Consider the following 21,327-nt stretch of genomic DNA (forward strand, 5'->3'; position numbering starts at 1 on the left):
TATTTAGAGTTAAATCGGTCAATGTCTCAGTGCCGCTGAGCTCCATGTTTACCAGTAACCACCGGCTCCCTAACTCACACATACACAAAATCAATATTCAATCCACATTTCTGCCATCAGCCTCTGAGCTCGGCTCATCAGAATGCTCAATACGTCAAAAATGACGTTTTAAAATGCAGTAAAAAAAACAAAACAAAACAAAAAAAACACATGCACGCGCACACACACGACCTGGGGAGGACAGATGTGCGAGTGTGCAGACAATGAAACTAATGCCTGGTGGAGAAAAAATGAGCTACACGGTGGTGCTGGTGGCCGCGTCAGTCAGTGCAGAACACAGAATCACACACAACAGCGATCACTTCGTATTCAGTCATAGCGTCCATCTTAATTAGACGTGGCGCAAATGTTTCCAGCAGAATGGTTCAGAAATACAAACTGACAAACATGAGACTTCATTAACACCAAACACAGGTGCTTGTTGATGAGACAGAAAACGAATGGGTCGGTGTTAATGCCCCCTCAGGGGTTTTCAATCATAATGGATTATTTATAGAAATGATGTGCTCAATAGATAACAGACTCAAGCGTCTGCCTGCAGCCCGGCACGAAATGCACCCGACCAAGTTCCATCCCTGCAAACATTGGGCACACAGGGGGGCAAAATAGCAACAACGCCATGAATTTCCTTTTAGCAAAGTCCCACTTGTTCACGAGACAGAAGTGATTTCTTTACTTTCCAGGAGAATCATTTACCATGATTTTGCATAAGGGCACTTCTTATATCCTTAGATTTGTAGCCAACTTGAAATACTTAGTACCTCACTTATAAAAGGACTAAATAAAGACAAAAGAAAAAAACAAGAAAAGGATCTGACTTTTAACCACGAGTTTAGTTTTGTATAAGAGGAAAGGGAAGATTATATACAAATACACTTCAACTTTCCACAAGGATAGAATTTGCACAACTCTGCCGGCAATTACCAAACAATACCATGAATTTGACATTAGTATTAGTCAACATGGTAAGCGTAACAGATTACTAAACTCAAGTTTCAAGCTGACTTTCAAAAGCATTGAAACAAATGGAAACGAAATGCTGCTTTGAAGGTGGGAGAGAAACCCTTAGAAATTCCCGAGCATCAGGTCTTAAGATTAAAGATTCTACAGGCAAAGGTGAATTTCAAAAATAGGACTTTATGTGCAGCAGCCCTTGATTAGAGGCAAATCTATCCCGCTTTATTAGATCACAGGTTATGAAAGTCAGAGCTCAAAAGGACAGAAAGCCATATTTGTCCTTGGTGGACCGCAATGGCTGCAGAAATCCAATGAGCCCAGAGGATTTGCATACATTTCCCTCACCGCATGCTGCCTGGAGCTCTCTGGGGAAATCTGCAGGCAGCGAGAGGCCACACAAGTACAACAATCAGAGCCAAGAATAACAACAGCACCGACTTTATGCCATGAATAATATGCACCAATAAAAATTCCTCCTGTATGAATTATTAAAACATATAGTTGGGTATGACCTCAAAGAGAAAACTTGATCACAGCAAAACACTTTAAATTAATTGTCCGGCTGAGGAGAAAATTATTGTAATTGTCAGAGAGATGCACACAAACTGCCAATATAACACAGGTTAATGAAAAGACCAAATGAAAATGCAGCATTGGAGTAGGAATTCCAAAACCAAACCAGATGGTGTTTTAGAAATGCTGATTATGAAACCTCCAAAATCCCATCAGCAATTTTTAAATACGTATAAGCTTAAAGTGCTTCAACAAGTGTTTCATAATGTCAACAGCTGGAAATGGTCAGTAAAGCATCAAAATTCTCACTTTTCAGGGAAGGAAAAAAAATGATCCTGAAAAGAAAATCCAGCACGAACTGTTGACCGATTATTTGAAAGTAGGATCAAACAGTTTGGGGACAATTGTTAATTATTAACAGCGTCATTGTTTTAAATGACAGTTAACAGACATCGAAGAGCAGGTATTGGTAGGAGACAAACCAGCTATCATAGCACACAACCACCAATATATATTTTTGACATTTGTTTTACACCAGCTCACGATATGTCAGAAATACGCCTCAATACTGTTGATTTAAAAAAAATGCCCTTTTAGATTATAGCTACATTGGTGTTTTTAACCACTTAGGTGTTAATAAACCCATCAGTGTTTTGATTTCATTAGCGTTTCAAACCTTTTTTGATAAACTGCAGAGGTGTAAAAGTATAGCTTATTTTGTGGTTTGATCTCAATTGCACCAAACACAATGAATGCTTAAAAAAAAATATACAAGATATTTTGACTGAGACTTTGTATCTTATTAAAAGATTCAGATCTTGTCTCAAACAAGATTATTAACAGTTGGGAAAACTGTTTAAATATGCGAAGAACTGCATAATCAATTCCTCATATACAAAAATAAAGCAAAAATAAACAAAAAATAAGTTTTGAGTGTGAGATCAAAATTGTAAAGGAACCTTTTGATAAAATATAAAAAATGATGCCTTTGGACAAAAGCATGGTACAATCAAGTCAGCATGATGCGTTACATTGTTTCAAATTGAAGAGTGTTTCTAAATATCATATTTTTGTCTCTTTCAGCCAATATCGAGTAATAGCAAAAACCCACAGGGCTTTCATGAACTCTTATAAATGCTGGAAAATATTCTGACCCTTTACATTTTCTATTAAAAAATATATAGGTTTATATGTACATTATTATTTTATTAACTGTAAACATCTGTTAGAAATGCACTGATCTTGAGGAAATTGGATCTAAAAAAAAGAAAATGTAAAAGCCATAAAACCATTGAATGCCTGTTTCGATTGATAAATGTAAAATAAATAGAGATAAGTTAAAATACATGTAAAAAAATGAACAAGGCTCTCAGTAGTTAAACACATCTAACTGAGAAAAACGGTCCATCTGGTGGCGTCAGTGTGTCCATGTCATCTGTGGAGTACTTGTTAAAAAGTCACAGGTCGAATTTAAATTTTTGAGACCGCAGATCAGCCAACAGTTGTGGTAGAAACAAAAATAAACACAGCTGTTGACAGTCATATACGGTTTCAGTCGGTCACTTACGTTTAATCAAAACTAGTTAGCATCAATATCATCGCTCCGTGTCAAGCTGTTGGACGGATAAAACAGTGCATTTTGTTTGTTAAAGATAGGGACTTCATTTCCCAGCTATCCTCTTGTACTTAAGTTCACATCAAAGGAAAGTCCAAACGGCGTTGTCCTTATGAATCCCAGGTGGGATCACTAGTGGTTGTTGGTGAAGAGAGTTAAGGCCTGGTTGAAGTATGTGTGTGTGTGTGTGTGTGTGTGTGTGTGTGTAACATCAGGTCTACATCTGCTCCACCGGTGCTCCCTCTTCTTTGGGCAGAGGCTCTAAGTGAATGGGAGTGACACTGGCTGGTTTCTTCACACTGGTCATGAGACAAGGAGATGGACAGAGAGAGAGAAAGAGAGGGGGGGGGAGGAAAGGAAGTGTTGAGAGATAGAAAAGACATTTTTGCGTTTTCTTAGAAATTGTGGTCGATACCTTAAAAAAAAAGTAAAAAAAGAAATCTAAAACATCTTATGTTTTGTACTACAGTGGCAGGAAAAACCAGAACGAAACGGAAAATGTTTGTCGCTGCTTTCCAACAACAAATAAATCTTTAAAAAAATAACTTGTTTATGCAAACGCTAGGTCTAAAATCCAACTTTGCAAACTACACCGAGATGACAGGGATTCGTCTTGCATGAAATTCAAAAATTCAAGACCCATTTTTCACCAAAATTGTGTAACTCAATTCCTTAAGCGGGGACTTATCCCAAAACCTCCAAATCAAGAGTCATTGCTCTTATAAGCCACCTGTGCTTCAGATGTTCAGCCTCCCTTTTCACAAGTGTCAGAGTGAGCAGACACACTCCAAATGTAAGCGATTCAGCCGTCCGTCACGCTTGTGCCTCGAAGAAGCCTCGGCAAATGCTGGAAATTAGACTCACCCCTTTCAAAGAAGTCATTGCTCCAATTTCTAGGAGAAAAAATTGATTCAGGGCTGCTTTCATTCAACCCACGGTATAAGCAGGGTGTTGGCTTGGCCCCTCATACAACAGAAGGACCTTCGGGAACCAGAGGCCGCAAAACTCAATACTGCAGCTGAGGCTGTGGCGCTAATGATAGACTCGGTGCTACAGGCTGACCTTACTCACAATACAAGGTCAGTGCTGCACAGATAACTAGCCACATGGAATCGTATTATCAACCATATATACCCTGAGGTACTCTTAGGAGGCCAAGAAGCTGTTACACCTGTGTGTGTGTGTAGACATGGAGCTGCAAAGACCCCCCATTAGCTTCCAAGTGGACAGACGACACGTACACATCTTTGTTTACAATCTAAGTTAAGTCGGCGTAGCTGGATGCGTTCATTGAATTGCTGTCCGTGTGCAAACGTCATGACCACGGACCACGGCATCGATGCGAATGCAGCATTAGCGCTCTCACTTACGAGTACGGGGAGATTGGCGCGGCCACCACCAGGACGTGATTCCTTTTTCTGAAGAGCCGCCACAGGCCTCGGTGGTATCCCCGGACATCCAGGTCCCAAACATGGAGGCACTGTGCAGAGGACGCAGAAAGACCAGAGATCTTATCATACTCCTGAAGACGCGCTCAAGTTTACAGAGTCAGTGTTCCCGCTCCGTTTTACCTTGGCGAGTTCTGTCCAGGTGGAGGTGTCTGTCTCTGTCTCCATCTTAATGAACATGACGTAGGTCTTCCCTTCGGAGTCCGGCAGGAAGGAATCCTCACACGGGTTCTTTGTGTGGTCCAGTACCTCCGCTTCCCTGAGATCACACACGCATTGTGTAACATAAATATAACTTCATAACGTAATCTAAATCATAGTATTTTTCATCTCACTCACTTAAACAGGTTTTGGATCTCCACTTCATAAGCATCCTGCTTTAAACTGTCAAGAACAAGAACGCAAAGACGGTCATTGTGTGGCTCAATTATTGTTGTTGTAGCAGAAATGACGAGTGTACACACCTGTCCACATTCGTCAGCTGCACATTGGGAACTGTGTTGAACTTATGTTTCTTGAAATATACCTCCTATGAGAAGAAATAGCTCAATTAGACTAATATATACACACACACACACACATCACCTGGTCTAGGTTTTACCTTGAAAAGGGTCAATAAAGACAGCTAATAAATAGTGAATTGTGCCGCTGAGGGTTGAGTGTTATGTCGTATCATTGACCCATTAAAAAAAAAAAAAAAAGGCACAAAAAAGCTTTCTCAGGTCTTACATGAAAATAGCCGTTCATGTTGAGGCCGATGATGCCAAAATGGTAGGAGCGGGACACGTCGGGGATGACGCACTCTCGGCCTTTCCTCTGCTCGGGCATTCGCATCCACATGTCCCAGTCCCACAGCTACAAGACAAACACTCACATCATACACACTCTATAATCTCTTCACATAATAATCTCTGGTTTAGTGTTTGCCAACTCTAAACCATATCAGGCTGTTTAGTAGTTAAAACTTTCTTCAGATGCTCGCCGTTAACTTTGCCTGCAAAAGTCAACACAAAAAAAATTCAAACCAAATCCTTTTCTAAGAAATTAGTCAAAGCAATGAATTTTTGGAAAGCCGATAGATGCAATTTTGAAACTGGTCAGCAAGTATGTAGACTACAAAGTCAACTGTTATGTTTAATTCTTAAAAGCTGCACCTTCTCAGGCGTCGGCCACTTTGGCTCCAGTTCGTCCTTGTAGAGGCTCTTCTTCAGCACCCAGCCCAGGCCGGGCATACTCTCCACTCTGTACAGCAGGGCCGGGTCCTCCGCGGTGTGCTCGTAGCCCTGCACAACGACAAAAACCATCACAGCAGCTGACACACGCACAAAGAATTTCTGTGGACGTCAAGTCTGCTGGTCAAACAGTGGGCAGGGAGAAAATGAAACTAGGGAAATAAATAAGAGTGTGCGAGACTCATTCAAATGTTTTAGATAGACAGATCTTGTTGTTGTCCCCACTGTGAACATTGAGTTACACCTTCGGGTTGAAAGAGAACCAATAGATCACCTCATCAAATGCTCTATTGTTCAGGTCACTCAACTACCAATTAACTGCCAGAGATGTTGAGATGGTTATCATGTCTGAACTAAGCCATATGTGTGTGTTACAGCAAGTATAGGATGAAAAGAAGTAACCGCAGTATGTAAATAGCAGAGAGGTAAAAAAAAAACATGTCACAAGAAAAGACGTAGGTTGAAGGGCTGACACATTTTGAGCAGGTGAGGCAGTCGCCACTCACCTGGTCGTTCCAGGCTGAAATACAGTACAAGCTGTCGTCCTCCTCCAACAGGTGGAGGGTCTGACTCAGGAAACTGATGGGAGGTACAGAAAGGTAATATTAGCACTTGATCAAGATCAATGAAATCATTCAAACGTTAAAAAAATAATAATTAAAAACTGTTCAGTAAACCGATAGTCACAATAAACTTAGGGAGGACAGTGTAATACTTACTCTTTTTAATATCTATCTTTTAAAATGTGTTAGTTAAGACGGTAAAAATGTTGATCCCAAATTATAAAAGATCATTAAACCCCAAATGCACTTTTTCATGGCAAATGCAGAGGCCCCCAAAATGTGAAAAAAGAACATGTTTGCTCTGTGCAGGTTAAACATCAGGCGAGCAGCAGGTCAGTACGAAGTTAGTATTCATTTTTGTATAGAAGGGAGAAGACATATACAAATCTGATACCATTTATATTTTATTGTTGATATTAAAATGTACGAAAATTTTGCACTTCTACGGATCGATATCTGCAACTCAACACGAGGACTCCCAAACACACTAGCATATTATCATCATTACATAACACTTAACTAAATAACAAGCTGTCTTTGTTGACCGGAATGCTCATTTTGGTGTTTCACTACTCTCCATCTTAGAGAGCGACCTGACACTAAGACGGAGTGCTTTAAGTGGACAGCTCAGCCGAGTAGGGGAGCAGGAACTTTTACAGCTAAAAAACGCACAGTTCAAAGCAAAGTGCGTCGAAAGAAAGAACACTGGGGTTTCTGACAGAGCCCATTGCAGCTTTTTTAACGAGGATCTGCTGCCCCCTAGTGGGGCTTCTGCTAGCTGAGGCTCTTTGTGCTTTTCTCTCTGCTGATGCTGTGAAGTCGAGAACACGCTGTTTAACACGGTAGCAAGGGGCTCCGTATAAAAAAAGAAATGAACTGTTTATCATGGCATGTATCCATTAAAAGACAGGAATTGTGTGCATTCAGAAGAGACTGAATGCCCTAATAAAAGAAACGTGAGAAAATAGTAAAATAATTAAATAAAAATGGTTGATGGTCGATTTTTCGATTTCTCTCGATTGTCTCTAGAACGATTCGGTCTCGATTCAGAAAAGTTAATAAATCATTAAAAAAAAAAAAAAAGTGTCTCGCGCGAGCAAAAGCCCGTCTCGGGGGAGATATTTGCTCGCTCGCGGTTAGTCTCTGCTCGCGCTCGAAGGTGTTTTCTACTCGCTCGCTGTTTTTCTTTTTGACAGTGAGGGGGCGGAGCCAGTCACCATGGTCTCTACACCCGATTGGTTACAAACCCCGTCTTTGTTTTGGCTGGAGTGATGCATTCAACTATAGAAGCCCATTTCCGCACTAATGAAAGGGGATAAAAAGTCGAAATTATGAGATAAAACGTTGTCAAAAAACGCCCCCCTTCGGTAATCGTAGTGGACCGTAGATGACAACCAGCTACAACCTTCATTTACCATCATTACCGGCACATTAAGAGCAATGCGTCCAGCTCGCAGACCGGTCCGTCAGTCTGAATCTGAATATCTTGCCAACTTTACCGAACTATGAAGGAGCCTGCGCACATCTTACCTCATTATTTAGATTTTCCAAAAAGTCGAGCCATATTGAAAGTTGGCAAGATATTCACAGATTTGCACTTTTTTCCGGTATTTTACAAATACGGACCGGTCTGAGACTAAGAGCAGCTTTTTCTTCATTTAAAAGAAAAATGAATCTGTTTAATATTTTTTTTACATAGGCTACTTCCATATTGTGTTGAAATGCAAGCTGCATTGGTTCTTGCATTGTTGATAGAAAATCATATTTGTGACAAAGCTTTTTTTTCTCATAAAAAAATTAGAGAAGGTAATTCATCTGTTGATTTTAATTATCAAATAAAGTAGGAAGTGATTAGCAACCTCTGAGTAGCAAACTCAGATTTGAGAAAATTTAGAAAATCGAGATGCATCGATAATCGTTTTATCAGTTTAGAATAGATATTCGGTTTAGAATCGAATCGTTGACCTCTGAATCGGAATCGAATCGTGAGGTGCCAAGAGATTCCCACCCCTACTATGCAGTACAAAGAGAAAAGTAGTAAATCGTTACATTTGAGACTATTTAAAACCCCCCAAAAAATTTACGCTTGACCGATCTCATGTATAATAGATGAATCAGTTATATTGAGTAGTGTTTGTGGATACTCAAGGACGTACCTAAAGAAGTCGATGGAGATATCCAAGTCTTCCTCTATGACGATGGCAAAGTTGGCCTCCTGGTAAAGAAACATACTGGGTGAGACGTCTGAGGTATTCAATGACGAGTACTATAAAGTAGTAGTAGTACTATAAATAAAATTGACTTTAATAGCTCGCACATGTTACGGTTGTTCATCAACCACATTAAAGAGAGATAAGAGACAAACGGAAACAAGGCACTCACTGGGTGAAGGTTGAAGGTTGCAGTTAGACTCGCCTTGTAGTGCTGCGACAGAGCAGAGAAAAGCTAAACATCTGGACGTCTTCCAAACAGGAAATCCAGGAGTATGTGGCTCAGTCGTTTGTAATAAATTAGTTTACCTCGGGGTATTTTTAATTGAGAAGAGGTGGTGTGCGTTGTGTGTTAACTCTCAAATGGGGAGCTGGAAGCGGTTTACCTGAGACACTCTGGCATTCTTTATGCTGATGGGTGTGTGCTGAACTCCCTTCAGTCCAAACAGCTCTACAACATCCATCGGCTCCTGGGTCAAAGGCACACAAAAGATGTACAAGTTATTGAACGGTTTACAAAGCCACACCGGTCTAATTGATGCAACGTATACCAGATGATGGGAATACAAATTAAGTTCCTGTATTTCAAGTGTATGGTGTACTTTCACCGGCTTATTTTTAGACCATTAACAAACACACCACTAAAAGAAATATACTCCTTTCCCCTTGGCAGCATACGAGTGAGCTGTTCCATTTTTCTTCTTGTGTCTATTTAAGAACTGTTAATGGAGGCCAGAGAAGTGGTTACTGTGTGGAGCCTCATGTTAGTGTTTTTTGGGCTAAAGAATGCAACATTATTGTACCAGTACTTAAACATATGTATTGTATCAACACTATAATTTACAGACAACCCCCTATCTTCAAGCCATGGGTTAATAATGTAATGTAAGTCGCTTTGGATAAAAGCGTCTGCTAAATGACCTAATGTAATGTAATAATAGCAATATTGCCACAGTGGTGTGTGTGTTTCTACACTGACTGGCATGCGATAAAAAAGAGGGAAGAAAAATGGCGCGAGACAGACTTTTGCTCGTGAATGTTTGATTCATGAACCTGATATGCGCTCTCGAATTTTGACAGTGATTGGCCGCCATAATCTTGGTACCTCATAATATCCATCGATGAAGATGGTGATCATCTGAGGGTTGACGCCGTGAGCTGAAAGAAGAGACCTCAGCATCCTGAAAACAGACGAGCGTTTTTTAAATTGTGTTATTTGGAAAAGACTGTTTTCAACAAACAAAAGGTTGGACAACAACACACGGTCAGATTGGTCTCAGTATTAATTAAAAGACACAGAGGAATAAACAAACTTAATATGTGGCTTATATATAACAGACTTTCAACAAAAATACATTATCAATGGACATCAAAATGGCTATTTTACATTTCTGCGGGAATAAAGAACCTGGCTAAGGGGTTAAAATGATGTTTTCACAAAAGTTTTAAACATCATGTTTTGTCTTCTATGATTACCTGATGTTTCAGTAATTTGCGGGTATTGTTTTAGTCAGAATTTGGGCATTATGACCAACTATTTCAGATCTTACCTGTAAAGATAGTTTGGTCTGTTCCCTGCTATCACGGCCACGGGGACATTAAAGACATTATTGTTGGGTAGCTGGAATGATGGGGAGAAGAGGAGAATAATAAGTTATAATTCTTTTGCAATAAGCTGCAATTTGGAGTAATTTACTTTCATGGAATATGAAAGCCTTTTCACTTTCTGACGAGAGGATCGACATGACTCATGTCTGTTGGGTAAATATGAAGAAAACGCCAGTAGCCTGTTTTCTTAGCTTGGCGTAAATAAAGGAAACAGGAAACCTGACAGAAAAACCTGAACAAAATCTATTAAGAAGATTAAGGCAAATATCATAATTTAGTTAAACATTTTCCCGGTCCATCTTTTGAAATACTTTCTTGCAAGACAAGATTTAGCAAAACCGATCACACAACAAAACAACCGGCCGTCATGAGGCACGGCAAGAATACAGCTTCGGTGACGCATTATGCCAAGCGGGACAAGCGCATGGAATTAGGAGAGAATATGGTCAAAAAAAAGATATTTTTCAGAAAAGAAAAGTCAAATGAAAAAAATAATAGAGTTTGGGTGGGAACCCTTGCCTTAAACTACATTCTGTGCGATTGTGATAAAAAATAATATACCTCAATAATATAAACCAGGTGACTACTCATTACACTCTTCTGTCCCGAGTTATGTCCAGCTCAATGAAACAAACACCTGTCAGAGAAGTCAAGTGTCTTGCCGTGTTCTTACAGGGTCGGGGTTGAACTCGATGGTCGCCGGGTCTTTGCAGCCGCAGATGCTCCCGTAGCCTTCCACTTTACTACAAAAGAGCTTCCTCCTCCTGTTGAGCTCGTTGTCTGGCCAGTGGCACTCCGCCTCTGCAGGGCCACATTCAGTTTATCAGACTCCTGCATTGTGTGCTTGCAGGCATGCAGGCGTAGCAACATCAGCAGTAGATTTAACACATTTAATAAAATAATAAAAATAAATAAATGCTAGAACTGTATCTTACCTTCAGAAGCGGTGAGCTGCACCTCAGTCTTTAGAAGCACCGGGTCTCCCCAGGTGGACAGAGCGGGAGACTTTGTGTGCTTTTCTCCATACACCTGGCCTGGAACACCAAACCAACATGTAGCCTCAACTTTTTTAACACACACTTGTTACAGCCGACTGAGAGGTGGCGTCTATACTTGTAACGTCGTTAGGTCGTGCTGCAAACCATACAGGGATTAACCTGGCCCCGCTATGGCTAACTGCTGCAATGTATCGCTGGTGCTTTCCTCCTTTCATGTGCGACTCGACGGCTTTGAGCCCCATGGTCCCTAATGAAAAGGTCTTTTTGCATAGTTTACACATTGCCTCATTGTTGTTTTCAATCGCCGCCAACCACTTCCTACGCAGCCTGACGTCAGCGTCTGTAGCTGACGTACCATAAACAGCTATTCAATTGCGGAGACTCATTTCACACAATACTGAATTAATCGACTATTAGATGTTTTACGATGCGCCACTATGCTTTCTCGTCGTCATTAAGCGCACTGGCAAAAAAATGAATACCTACGTGAAATTTAAGACAATTTAAGACCTTAATTACCCGAATTTTAATTGAAGACATTTTAAGACTTTTTATGGACCCGCGGGACCCCTGTTATAATAATAATAATTTATACTCATTTGTAAAGTGAAAGTTTGCTTCTCTACCTCCTTTTTTCACCACTAGAGTCCACATGTCCCTCCAGTTGAGGTTGAGGGACACCTGGCTGCCGAGACTCTTCAAAAGGTTCTTAGCAGCATCTTTCAGGTGGAAGGTGCCCTCATCCTGCAAGACAAAAAGGTCATATTTTAATGCATCAGAAGATCTTTTGATACATGACTATCACATGAATAATTGATATCTAATTGAGGCAGCTGCAGTGACTGACCTTTATGGTGAAGATGAGGACTCGGCCCCGGGTCACCATGTTGAGGAAGAGGATCATGGCATCGTCCTCGTGGGGAGAATAGGTGTCGAATATCCTCTTGGCCATCACATGACCCTGAGACAAACAAACACTGATTTATAAGTACTGTGGGATTTGATTAATTAATTAAAAGTATTTGAATTCTAAAGAATTAAAAGCCTTCAATTAAGGAATAAAATTCTCAGTAGATCAATGCCTAATCAGAAATATTTTTCATGCCAAACAAACATATCATGAAATGAGTTAACAACTATCAATTCATGAAAAGAAAATGAAAAGCTGTACTGAAATGAGGGAAACAGTTGACATTAAACAGAAAAGACGGAAAAGAATTACAGTTGCCTGGTTGAGAACGATCACATGGATGCCTCTGCCCTGCTCCCGCATATCATCCTCCAACACCTGCAGGAGATGCAAAGTTGAACAGTTAGTCAGTCTTGCATTCTTGTGTGGAAAAAACGTTATTTCATTTGAACTCACTGTGGTGCCGTCCACCGCCACGTAGACCTTGGAGCGGCTGGAGTACACCTCGATGTCCAGGACCTTGCGTCCATTGGCCGGCTTCCGTGGGGTCTCCATGTTGGGTATTGGGTCCTCTATAAAAAGAAGCAGAAAACAAAGATTAGTTTGTCGCCAGCGAAGCCATGAAATACATTTTCCATAATAGTGTTTCAAATTAAATTCACAAAAATAAAAAAAACGCATCTCTGGAATCAAGTCTCCAAAGATCCAAACCCAGGTATCTTTACAGTCTCATATTGATAGCAAACATGAAAGAAGGCCACATTAAAAGATTAACAGGGTTACCAATTGTTTCCCCCACCATTAAAAGTTAACTTCCCCACGCACAGCAGTTCCACACTGACGCTTGTGTCTCGGCCGAACCGTTTGCCCGACTACTACCCCCCTGAATTTATCAGCCTTCGGGAAACATTGCAACTGATTTGATTGTCATGCTCTGCACTGGAAACCTTTCCAAATTAAAGTAGCAGCGTTGCCTGTTGATGTCATCAGGATGGCAATTGTTACCACAAAAAGTCGCTATTTTTTAAAAGTCAATATATGACCGAAGCCAAAGTCATTATTATAGCCTAGAGCTGAAAATTGAGCATTCAGTGGTTGTGCAAATCCAAACGTTAAAGCAATGAACAGAACATGTTTCTCACCATATTCTTGAGCTGCTGCATCTTCATCAGCTACTCTTCTTGTGTCCAAGATGAGTTTGATGTTGACTATCACGGTTATCAACAGAAACAGCATAGCTCCAGCCTGCAAGACAAAGGGACGTTTAAAACCATGTGTCATTCTAATCAAGGATTTTTTTCAGCCTTGTGTAAGTTTGAGTTTGAAATGGCACACGCTGCTCCTTGATTTAAATGTTCGCCTCTACTAACTATGCGCTCCCATCACAGAATGGAAAGCTTTGGATGGCAAAAGGTTTCACTTTGTATGTGTGACATCTGGTTAGACAAACAACAAAGCAGGTCACAAGTAGCAATCTTTTTTTTCTTTAAATTTTTAAAAGTGTTACCTGAGGACAGTTAATTCCATTTTACCCACCTCTACCACACATTTATACAAATGCATCTCATCGTATTTTATCCCCACGTTATAACTTCTTCACTGTTGTATGTCTTCGATTGCAATTTGTCAGTCCATTAACGTAAACAAGTAGACTTTTGTAAACTAAGTTAATTAAACTAGGGTGTAGGTTATTAATCAAGCGCACGATGCGCCGTTCTTCACGTTACCTGACAGAACCGACGGATCGTCCTCTTGTTGGTTAGCTTGTATTTCCAGGTGAGGTACAGGCTTCTCTGTTGGCGGGGGATGAACGGCTTAGCTCTGGGATTGGGGGTCCAGGTCTCCATCGCGGACAGCGACAGCCGCCGACAACAGAGCTCAGGCCCTCCTGGCCTCCTCCACCTGCTGCCGACCCCAGGGGCACGCACCGCTTCACAACACCGCAGAGACGCGCCGCGTTGTCACATCGTCATCTGGAGAGAAAAAAAAACAGAAAAGCGACAGTGGTCAGAGATAAAGTTACAAACCACCAAGTTCAGCTAACGACAGCTAGCTAGCTAGCTGAACATTTCTACACGAGCAAATTAACGAGGTACTTCTAGCTCACACTGGCTCAGTCTAACAAACTCCACTCGTCTCTTTCCTGCTCAGATATCCACGTTACTACTCACAAGGTCGCTAGCAAACCCCGCATTATCGTTTCAGTGTCGTGGCCGGATGCTACATGCTACTTGCAAGGTGTTTTTTTTTTTTGTCGCAGAGCAATTGACGTCACCAAATTTCCTCCTCTTCTTGAATCGTCCTCGTTCTTTTTCTTCTGTGACTCTCTGTGCAATATAAAGAATGTTAGGCTCACTACTTCCCCCAGCAGGACAAACCATGAACGACAACTGTCACCAGTCATATTTTCAAAGACTTGTGGGCTACACAAAATAAAATTAATTGAATCGAGATGTGAACACCTGTTGTTTTAAAAGGTAAATCTAGTTCTTCTGTGTTATTTAACAACATTTGGTTCGTTGTAAATGGTTTTTCCAGTGTCTCAAATGGTCTGAAAATGATATTTCTTTGGCAACATTGAGCTGTGTTTTTTACAGCAATCTCATGCGGATTTGGATTTGGTTGTGGTTTGTGTGCCAAGAGGATACAAGCACCAGGTGATAATTTCAATTTTGAGAGGCACAACTAAAATTTCTATTATTATAGTTAATAATCCAAGTTCGCTTAGAAGGAGTTTGTAAAAAAACTGCCCCAAAGTTATTTTGATTGTCACATGAAATTTGAATTACCCCACATCCAAGCACTTGGGATCAGGTTATTGGTCTCGCCCAATTTGTCAGTCTTGAATCTGGACTGTAGCCAAGACTGGAATTAATAGGAAAAGAAGTAATCTCATTTGGATTTGAGTGAATACACATGAGTTGGTGCTTGTGCATTATGACAAATGTGGCATTAGGTTTCTATCATTCAGAGAAGGAAGACCATGGAGTACGAAACCATTGCTCAACATTTCATAATTTACAACGCCATAGAAGTTGAATATTTGTCAATTTATGGTGCCGCACCTAATGAGCTCCGTGTATAGTACAAAGAGCAGTCACCAGAGGACTCATATGTGGAAAACTAAAGCTGTACGATGAGGTGAGCTTCTGCGTCTGCATGGCAGTCTCCATTCAGTAGCATTGTTAATATATGTTGTTACTGTTATTTGTTACATTTTCCTCTTTTGCAGTATTTCCCATTTCAGTTTTTATTCTCCTTTATGTCTGTTTTTCTTCTTTTTTCTACTTCTTTAATAATTTCTGCCTTTTTTCTGCTATCCCCTTATTTTCCCTAGTCAACCACTATCCAAGTATTTCCCCCATAATTGTATGCTTTTTTCTGATACATTATATCCTCCTTTACCCCTCATTTTCCCTTCTTATTTTTTAATGTTTTGTCCTTCCTTCTTTAATTTGGAGTCCTTCATCACTCTTAACCTTACCCCCTTGTCATCAGTGGTGCTCAGAGTCAGACAACGCTGGAGTCCAAGCTGGAGGCCCTGCAGTGCCACTTCACCTGGGATCTGGACACCAGCGAGACTACACTTTACTGTCTCAAGGACCAGCTGGAGGACATCGGTACAGAAGAGGGATACAGCTGGTTGGGTCACAGTTACAACCTGCAGGGCTATATCCACTACCAGATGGGCCTCAGCAATGACGCCTGCCGTTTCCTCAGCGAGGCTGCGGAGGCCTTCCGCCAGATGAGAAACACCGTCTCAGATGAGGGTCCCTGGTTGGTGGTGAACCATGGGAACCTCGCTTGGCTGCACTACCACAGGGGAGAACGAGCACAGTGTCGCGATCACCTTTTGAGATTAGACGACTTGATGAATGAGTACCCATCACCGTCCCAGGGCGAGCTCCATCCGGAGGTCTACGCTGAAAAAGCCTGGACCCTGATGAAGTTTGGCACAGACAAAAGGCTGCAGGCTACCGATTATTTCCAGAAAGCCATCAGGATGCAGCCGGACATGGTGGAGTGGCACACCAGCCACGTCATCGGGTTAGAGAGTACTCTAAGACACACTGAGAAAAAGCTGGTGGCTGACATCTTTGAGAAAATGAAAATCGCCAAGGAACATGATCCAAAGAACTTATACCTCGCTGCTCTGTACCTCGAGGCACGTGCTAAGCAAGGGAAGAACATCGAAAGTGAAGCACGTGAGTTGGCCAGAAGGGTTTTAAAAAAGCCCATCGGCAGCTACAGTGGTATCGCGCCATTGCTAAGGCTGTACAGAATCTATGTATCTATGGATGAGGCCATTGATTTGGCAGAGGAAATTCTGGGAAGACATCCAGATGAGCGTTATCTGAAGAGATGCGCATCACTCTGCTACAAGAAGAGGATCTTCCAAGGGAGTGACAATCCTCTGGAGCACAGCATGATCGAAAGAGCAATCAGTCTCCACAAGGATGTGATTACTCTTTACCCTCTTTCTTCACTTACAATAGAAATATCTCTTGCCAACATATACGCAGAGTCCAATAACCAAGCTAAAGCTGACCATATATACGAGGAACTGCTGAAAAAGGATCTGGATCCCGAAGGTACACAGATGCTTTACAACTCCTACGCAAAATATGTACATTTCATCCGAAAGGAGAGCTACAAGTCAATAGAGTATCACATGAAGGCGGCAGCGATACTGCATCAATCTTCCTATCGAAAGAACAGCATCAACACTCTGGAGAGGATTAGAGAAAGAAACAGAAACCGAATGTGTAGAGAAATTGATGAGTTTCTAAATAACCTGCAATAAAGCCTGAGAGAAAGAAGGAACATTTAACGAATCGCCCAACTGTTTGTAACAACATTGGGGGTAAATATTCTTAATGTCTTAAGAGTCTTAATGATGAATTAGAAACCTTTATTTTTTATTTAGTCAGGTGGATTAAACGGGGAGGGCGAAGGTCGTACATCGGCCGTACCAATGACCAGGTCAATTAAAAAGTAGCTTGCGAACCAATGAAGTGTGGGCACCCCTGTTGTAGAGGATAAGTGGTTGCTATCATCCAACATGTATTCATGTAATTCATATAATCTTCTCTATGTAATGTTTTAGATGGGCTGAGTCGCACTAAGCATCACACGGGGGGGGTTATTGAAAGACCAGGGGGAGAATATTGGAGGACCCATCAGAAGTGGTACAGCGTTGTAGAGCATCCTCTTCTGGAACAAACATATACTGCCTGACCGGTTATAATCAATAACGACATCTAAATAATCAATAGATGCCTACGCACATAATAGTCCGCTGAAGGAAGGTAACTAATGAAAAGAGGGCCAAATATTGTTTTGGTTTTTATAAGCAACCCAAGTGTGACCTTTGTGTTTCCCTCTATAACGACGCACCACAGTTGCCTAAGCTGCAGAGAGTAGCGAAGACGTGGTGGGAAGAAGGAGATCACACAAACACAATTATATTACGTCTATTTTATTGTCGTACTGAAGATGCTGGAAGTCACGTTGTTCCTTTCCTTTTGCTCTGTCTGCCAACAAACAAACAAGACAGCAGTGAGAGACGGATCGTACCGACCGGTAGTTAAAATACGCGTTGCTCTGTTTATTTAGAGGAGTTATGGCTGGATAATTTACTTTATTTATAGAGATTGTAAACATTTCCAAATAACTATTGATATTTTCGGGTTGGGTCAGTATTTAGTGCAACTATATTGTTGATCTGTAAATTGAACTTTTACATGGTATATATGGGTGTGAGCCTTCAATATAAGGCTTTTCGAGTGTATAAATGAGGCTTTATTTGAAACCGGTTGTGAATTCCTGATCTGCTTATTTAACTCCTTGCCATGAAGTTGGAATTCCCACTTCAACCACATTTAATTCACCCATTGACGTTACAGTAAGATTCACATAGCAAGTGAATGTGTTATTAAGTCTACATTTCTTAACATAGTGTGAGGTTAACTGTGCTGCACTGCTACGTTACTGCATTACTCATTTATCTTCGTCTTTATTTTCTCGATTAATCCAAAAATAGTGTTTCCTCTTATTTAATAACATGGTTCATCTTTAATGACGTATTCTTGCAGTAAAATAGGGATAGGCAGTGACGTCCATTCAACAAGAACAGGTGTGGCATATCAACCAGAAAACAACAACAACAACAACAACAACACAACACTGGCAGCAAAAGTACGGTTTTTGGTTTTGTCTAAATTAAACTATATGAAACATATTGAAATATATATATATATATGTATGAATATTATATAAATGTCCCTATCTATATAAATAAATGCAAATATATCTATATACATACGATATATTACATACGTTATACAGTATATTATATTATTTTATATTTAGATATATATATTGAAAGAGGCATTTTCATGAACATGTCTCACGCAACAGATATGTTCTCTTTTTAATCTATCTAGCCGTCTGCACTGGCTCTTTACAGCTAAACTGGAGTCCAAGTAAAGCATTTAGCTGACATTTCCTTAAATTGTTTCTTCTGCTGTTTATTTGGTTCAATACACTGTAACCCGGGTTATTGCTTTATCAGCCCCAATAGCTTCTACCTGTGTACGTCAAACACATGGCAGTACAGCACAGGGCTGGAGGCATCAGGGTCTGAGCTGAGTTTCAAGTGATCTTGCATCCCTCCGCAGGTGCTCTATCTAAGGTTTTACAAGTGTGTTATAAATACAATACGTATTATTTTAAATGTTCTGTTATCTATGTTAATACAGACAGAGGCAGTCGGGTCAATACAAAAACAGCAGGGGTTGGAATGTCACCAGAACACATCAACATCACAGCACTGCTAAAAATAACTGGAAAAGTCTCAAGTCTCCACCCAGTGCTGCAAAGATCAATGTTGTGTGTTACGTATAGGGATATGACCTGTTGTGAACGGAAGTGCGTATGAACAGTAAAACATTACACAATCCTTATTCAAATGAAGATTTTATGGATGAGATGCTCAGACTACAATGCCAAAATGTAATAAAGGGTGTGGAAAGTGAGTTGACGTGGTTCTATTCAATGTGACAAGGTTGACAGTCAAATAAAATGAAACCACACCCATTCATTCTACAGCTTGTAATGTACCACACCTGTGCAGTATATAACGTGTGACATCGCGAATAAGGTGCAGTATCACCTCCTAAGACAAATTAATCTCAGTACTTGCTTGTTCATGATGAATCAACTCATCCTTTCTCTGACGATCGTCTGGGCTCTCTTCAGCACAGGTAATTGTAATTATCTTATTGTTATTATTTAATTATAATCATTTAATTGTATGTATTTAAACGTAATTATTTAACTGTATATATTTAATTGTTGTAATGTATTGCATAAAGAAACTACTGAAAATACAAACAACTGAACATATGAAATTGATGATTGGTTTCTCACTGAAAAGAGATCATTTAAATCGAGATTTATTTCAATTAACAGACAGGGTTCAACGAATTTAAATGATGATTGAAATTATATAATAATTAACCAAAGAGTGACCCTCTTTGGTTAATTTTTTACATTTTTGGGATTTTATTATTATTCAGTCAGTAAACATTTTAGAAGTCCTAATTAGTAGGAAATATATATGACCAAAATATAAGTGTAGTGGAGTAAAGAATAACAGATCCCTTTGAAAGAGGACAAGATTGTGTTATTTAAAATCATTTAAAAATGAAGGGGAATGAGTACAAGAACAGGACTTTTCAGTCATTACAAACCATCGACACCAATGCGAAAATGTAATTTGATATTTGGGATATGATCAGCATATAATTTTCTTCTTTCTCTCTATTGCAGTTCGAGCACTTCAGTGTTTGACTTGCACAGATGCACAGTGTTCAACAACAATACGAGTCACATGTTCCTCGCAGACGATGTGCATCACAGCCTCCATTATAGGTGGGGATTTATTTATACCTGCTACTTAAGTTAAATAAAAGTATCCTGGAGTTATGTGTGTCTTCTGTAAATATTGACAAATTGCTCTTTTGAATTTTTAGCAACTTTATCTGGATCACCAGCACAGCAAACAGTCAAGGCGTGTGCATCATCCTCCCTGTGTCCAGCCACAGGCTCTCAGACATTTTCAGCCAACTTGGGTGTTGCAGGCGCAGTTGCATCTGCTAAGTGCTGCAACACAGATAATTGCAACGCTGAAACTCTACCGGGTAAGTAAAGATAGAAAAGAAGCTCATTTAAGATGAGAAAATACAAAATAGATAATAAAATAACTTTGATATTCTGTCATCTTCTGATAATTTCAAGTTTAATTTTGTGAAGTTTAAATATTCTCTCTTCATCAAAGAAATTATGTTCTTTTTCTGTTTCAGTCCCTGGCAGTCAGACAGATAACAGCCTACGATGCCTCAGTTGTGACCCCTTTACCTCTCAATGTAATACTGTAACAACGTGTAGGGGAGAGGAGAACCAATGCTTTCAAGCAAGTGGTAAGTCTTGATCATAAGTAGTATATATGTATGATGTGTTTCTTTCTATTAATATTTCACTACATTCAATTGGTAATTATTGTACTTTTAACTGTATTACCTTTAACAGAAATACAAAGTTTAAAATATCCTTTTTTAGAGGTATTCCAGTTATGTTCTGCTTTGTTGTACTGCTTATTTGTTAATTGGCAAACTGATATGGATGTTGTGTAATTAAAATGGACTTTTGCTGTACAGTGACAAGTGAATCCAGAACTTCTCCAGCCTTTGGCTGTGCATCTACAAACCTGTGTGCAGCTGCTGCCAGCCTGGGTAGCATTCCTTTCTTGCAAAGCGTTGGAACCATCAGCAGTGGACCATCCTGCTGTGGGACCAGTTTGTGTAACACTGGCACCATAACAACTGCTGCCCCAACTACAACTGCAGCCCCAACAACAACAGCTGGACCGACAAAAACTGCAGTCCTAACAACAACTGATGCACCAACTACAATAGCAGCCCAGACAACAACTGCTGCACCAACTACAACTGCAGCCCCAACAAGTGCTGCAACAACTACAATTGTTGCCCCAATTACAACTCCTGCACCAACTACAGCTGCAACCCTAATTACAACTGCTGCACCAACTACAACTGCAAGCCAGACAACAACTGCAGACTCAACTACCACTGCAGTGCCAACTACAACTGCTGCACCAACTACAAATGCAGCCCCAACTACAACTGCAGC

At 40.4% G+C, this 21,327-nt stretch overlaps 2 protein-coding genes across 3 annotated transcripts; one reads left to right on the forward strand and one right to left on the reverse strand.

Annotated features, from left to right (window-relative positions):
• Window positions 1-874: 874 nt before the first annotated feature.
• Window positions 875-14,479, reverse strand: pomgnt1 (protein O-linked mannose N-acetylglucosaminyltransferase 1 (beta 1,2-)). Of its 2 annotated transcripts, none has more exons than XM_040184644.2 (22): window positions 14,286-14,479; window positions 13,842-14,087; window positions 13,257-13,359; window positions 12,571-12,686; window positions 12,427-12,492; window positions 12,052-12,165; window positions 11,831-11,948; window positions 11,142-11,240; window positions 10,880-11,007; window positions 10,149-10,219; window positions 9,704-9,779; window positions 8,985-9,068; window positions 8,771-8,812; window positions 8,545-8,603; window positions 6,332-6,404; window positions 5,748-5,876; window positions 5,323-5,448; window positions 5,058-5,122; window positions 4,933-4,977; window positions 4,717-4,852; window positions 4,516-4,625; window positions 875-3,444 (listed from the first exon to the last, which is right to left on the reverse strand). In XM_040184644.2, exons 2-22 carry the CDS (start codon window positions 13,959-13,961, stop codon window positions 3,363-3,365), a joined length of 1,962 nt encoding a protein of 653 aa, XP_040040578.2. In that variant the 5' UTR covers window positions 13,962-14,087; window positions 14,286-14,479; the 3' UTR covers window positions 875-3,362. The 2 variants fall into 2 exon arrangements, with proteins under 2 accessions (XP_040040578.2, XP_040040579.2); XM_040184645.2 differs by having other exon boundaries at window positions 14,222-14,412.
• A 1,222-nt stretch (window positions 14,480-15,701) lies between these two features.
• Window positions 15,702-17,037, forward strand: LOC120824068 (antiviral innate immune response effector IFIT1-like). The gene has a single exon (XM_040184646.2). It carries the CDS (start codon window positions 15,800-15,802, stop codon window positions 16,916-16,918), a length of 1,119 nt encoding a protein of 372 aa, XP_040040580.2. The 5' UTR covers window positions 15,702-15,799; the 3' UTR covers window positions 16,919-17,037.
• Window positions 17,038-21,327: the final 4,290 nt, after the last annotated feature.

Source organism: Gasterosteus aculeatus, chromosome 8 (genome assembly GCF_964276395.1).
Source record: "Gasterosteus aculeatus chromosome 8, fGasAcu3.hap1.1, whole genome shotgun sequence".
NCBI lineage: Eukaryota > Metazoa > Chordata > Actinopteri > Perciformes > Gasterosteidae > Gasterosteus > Gasterosteus aculeatus.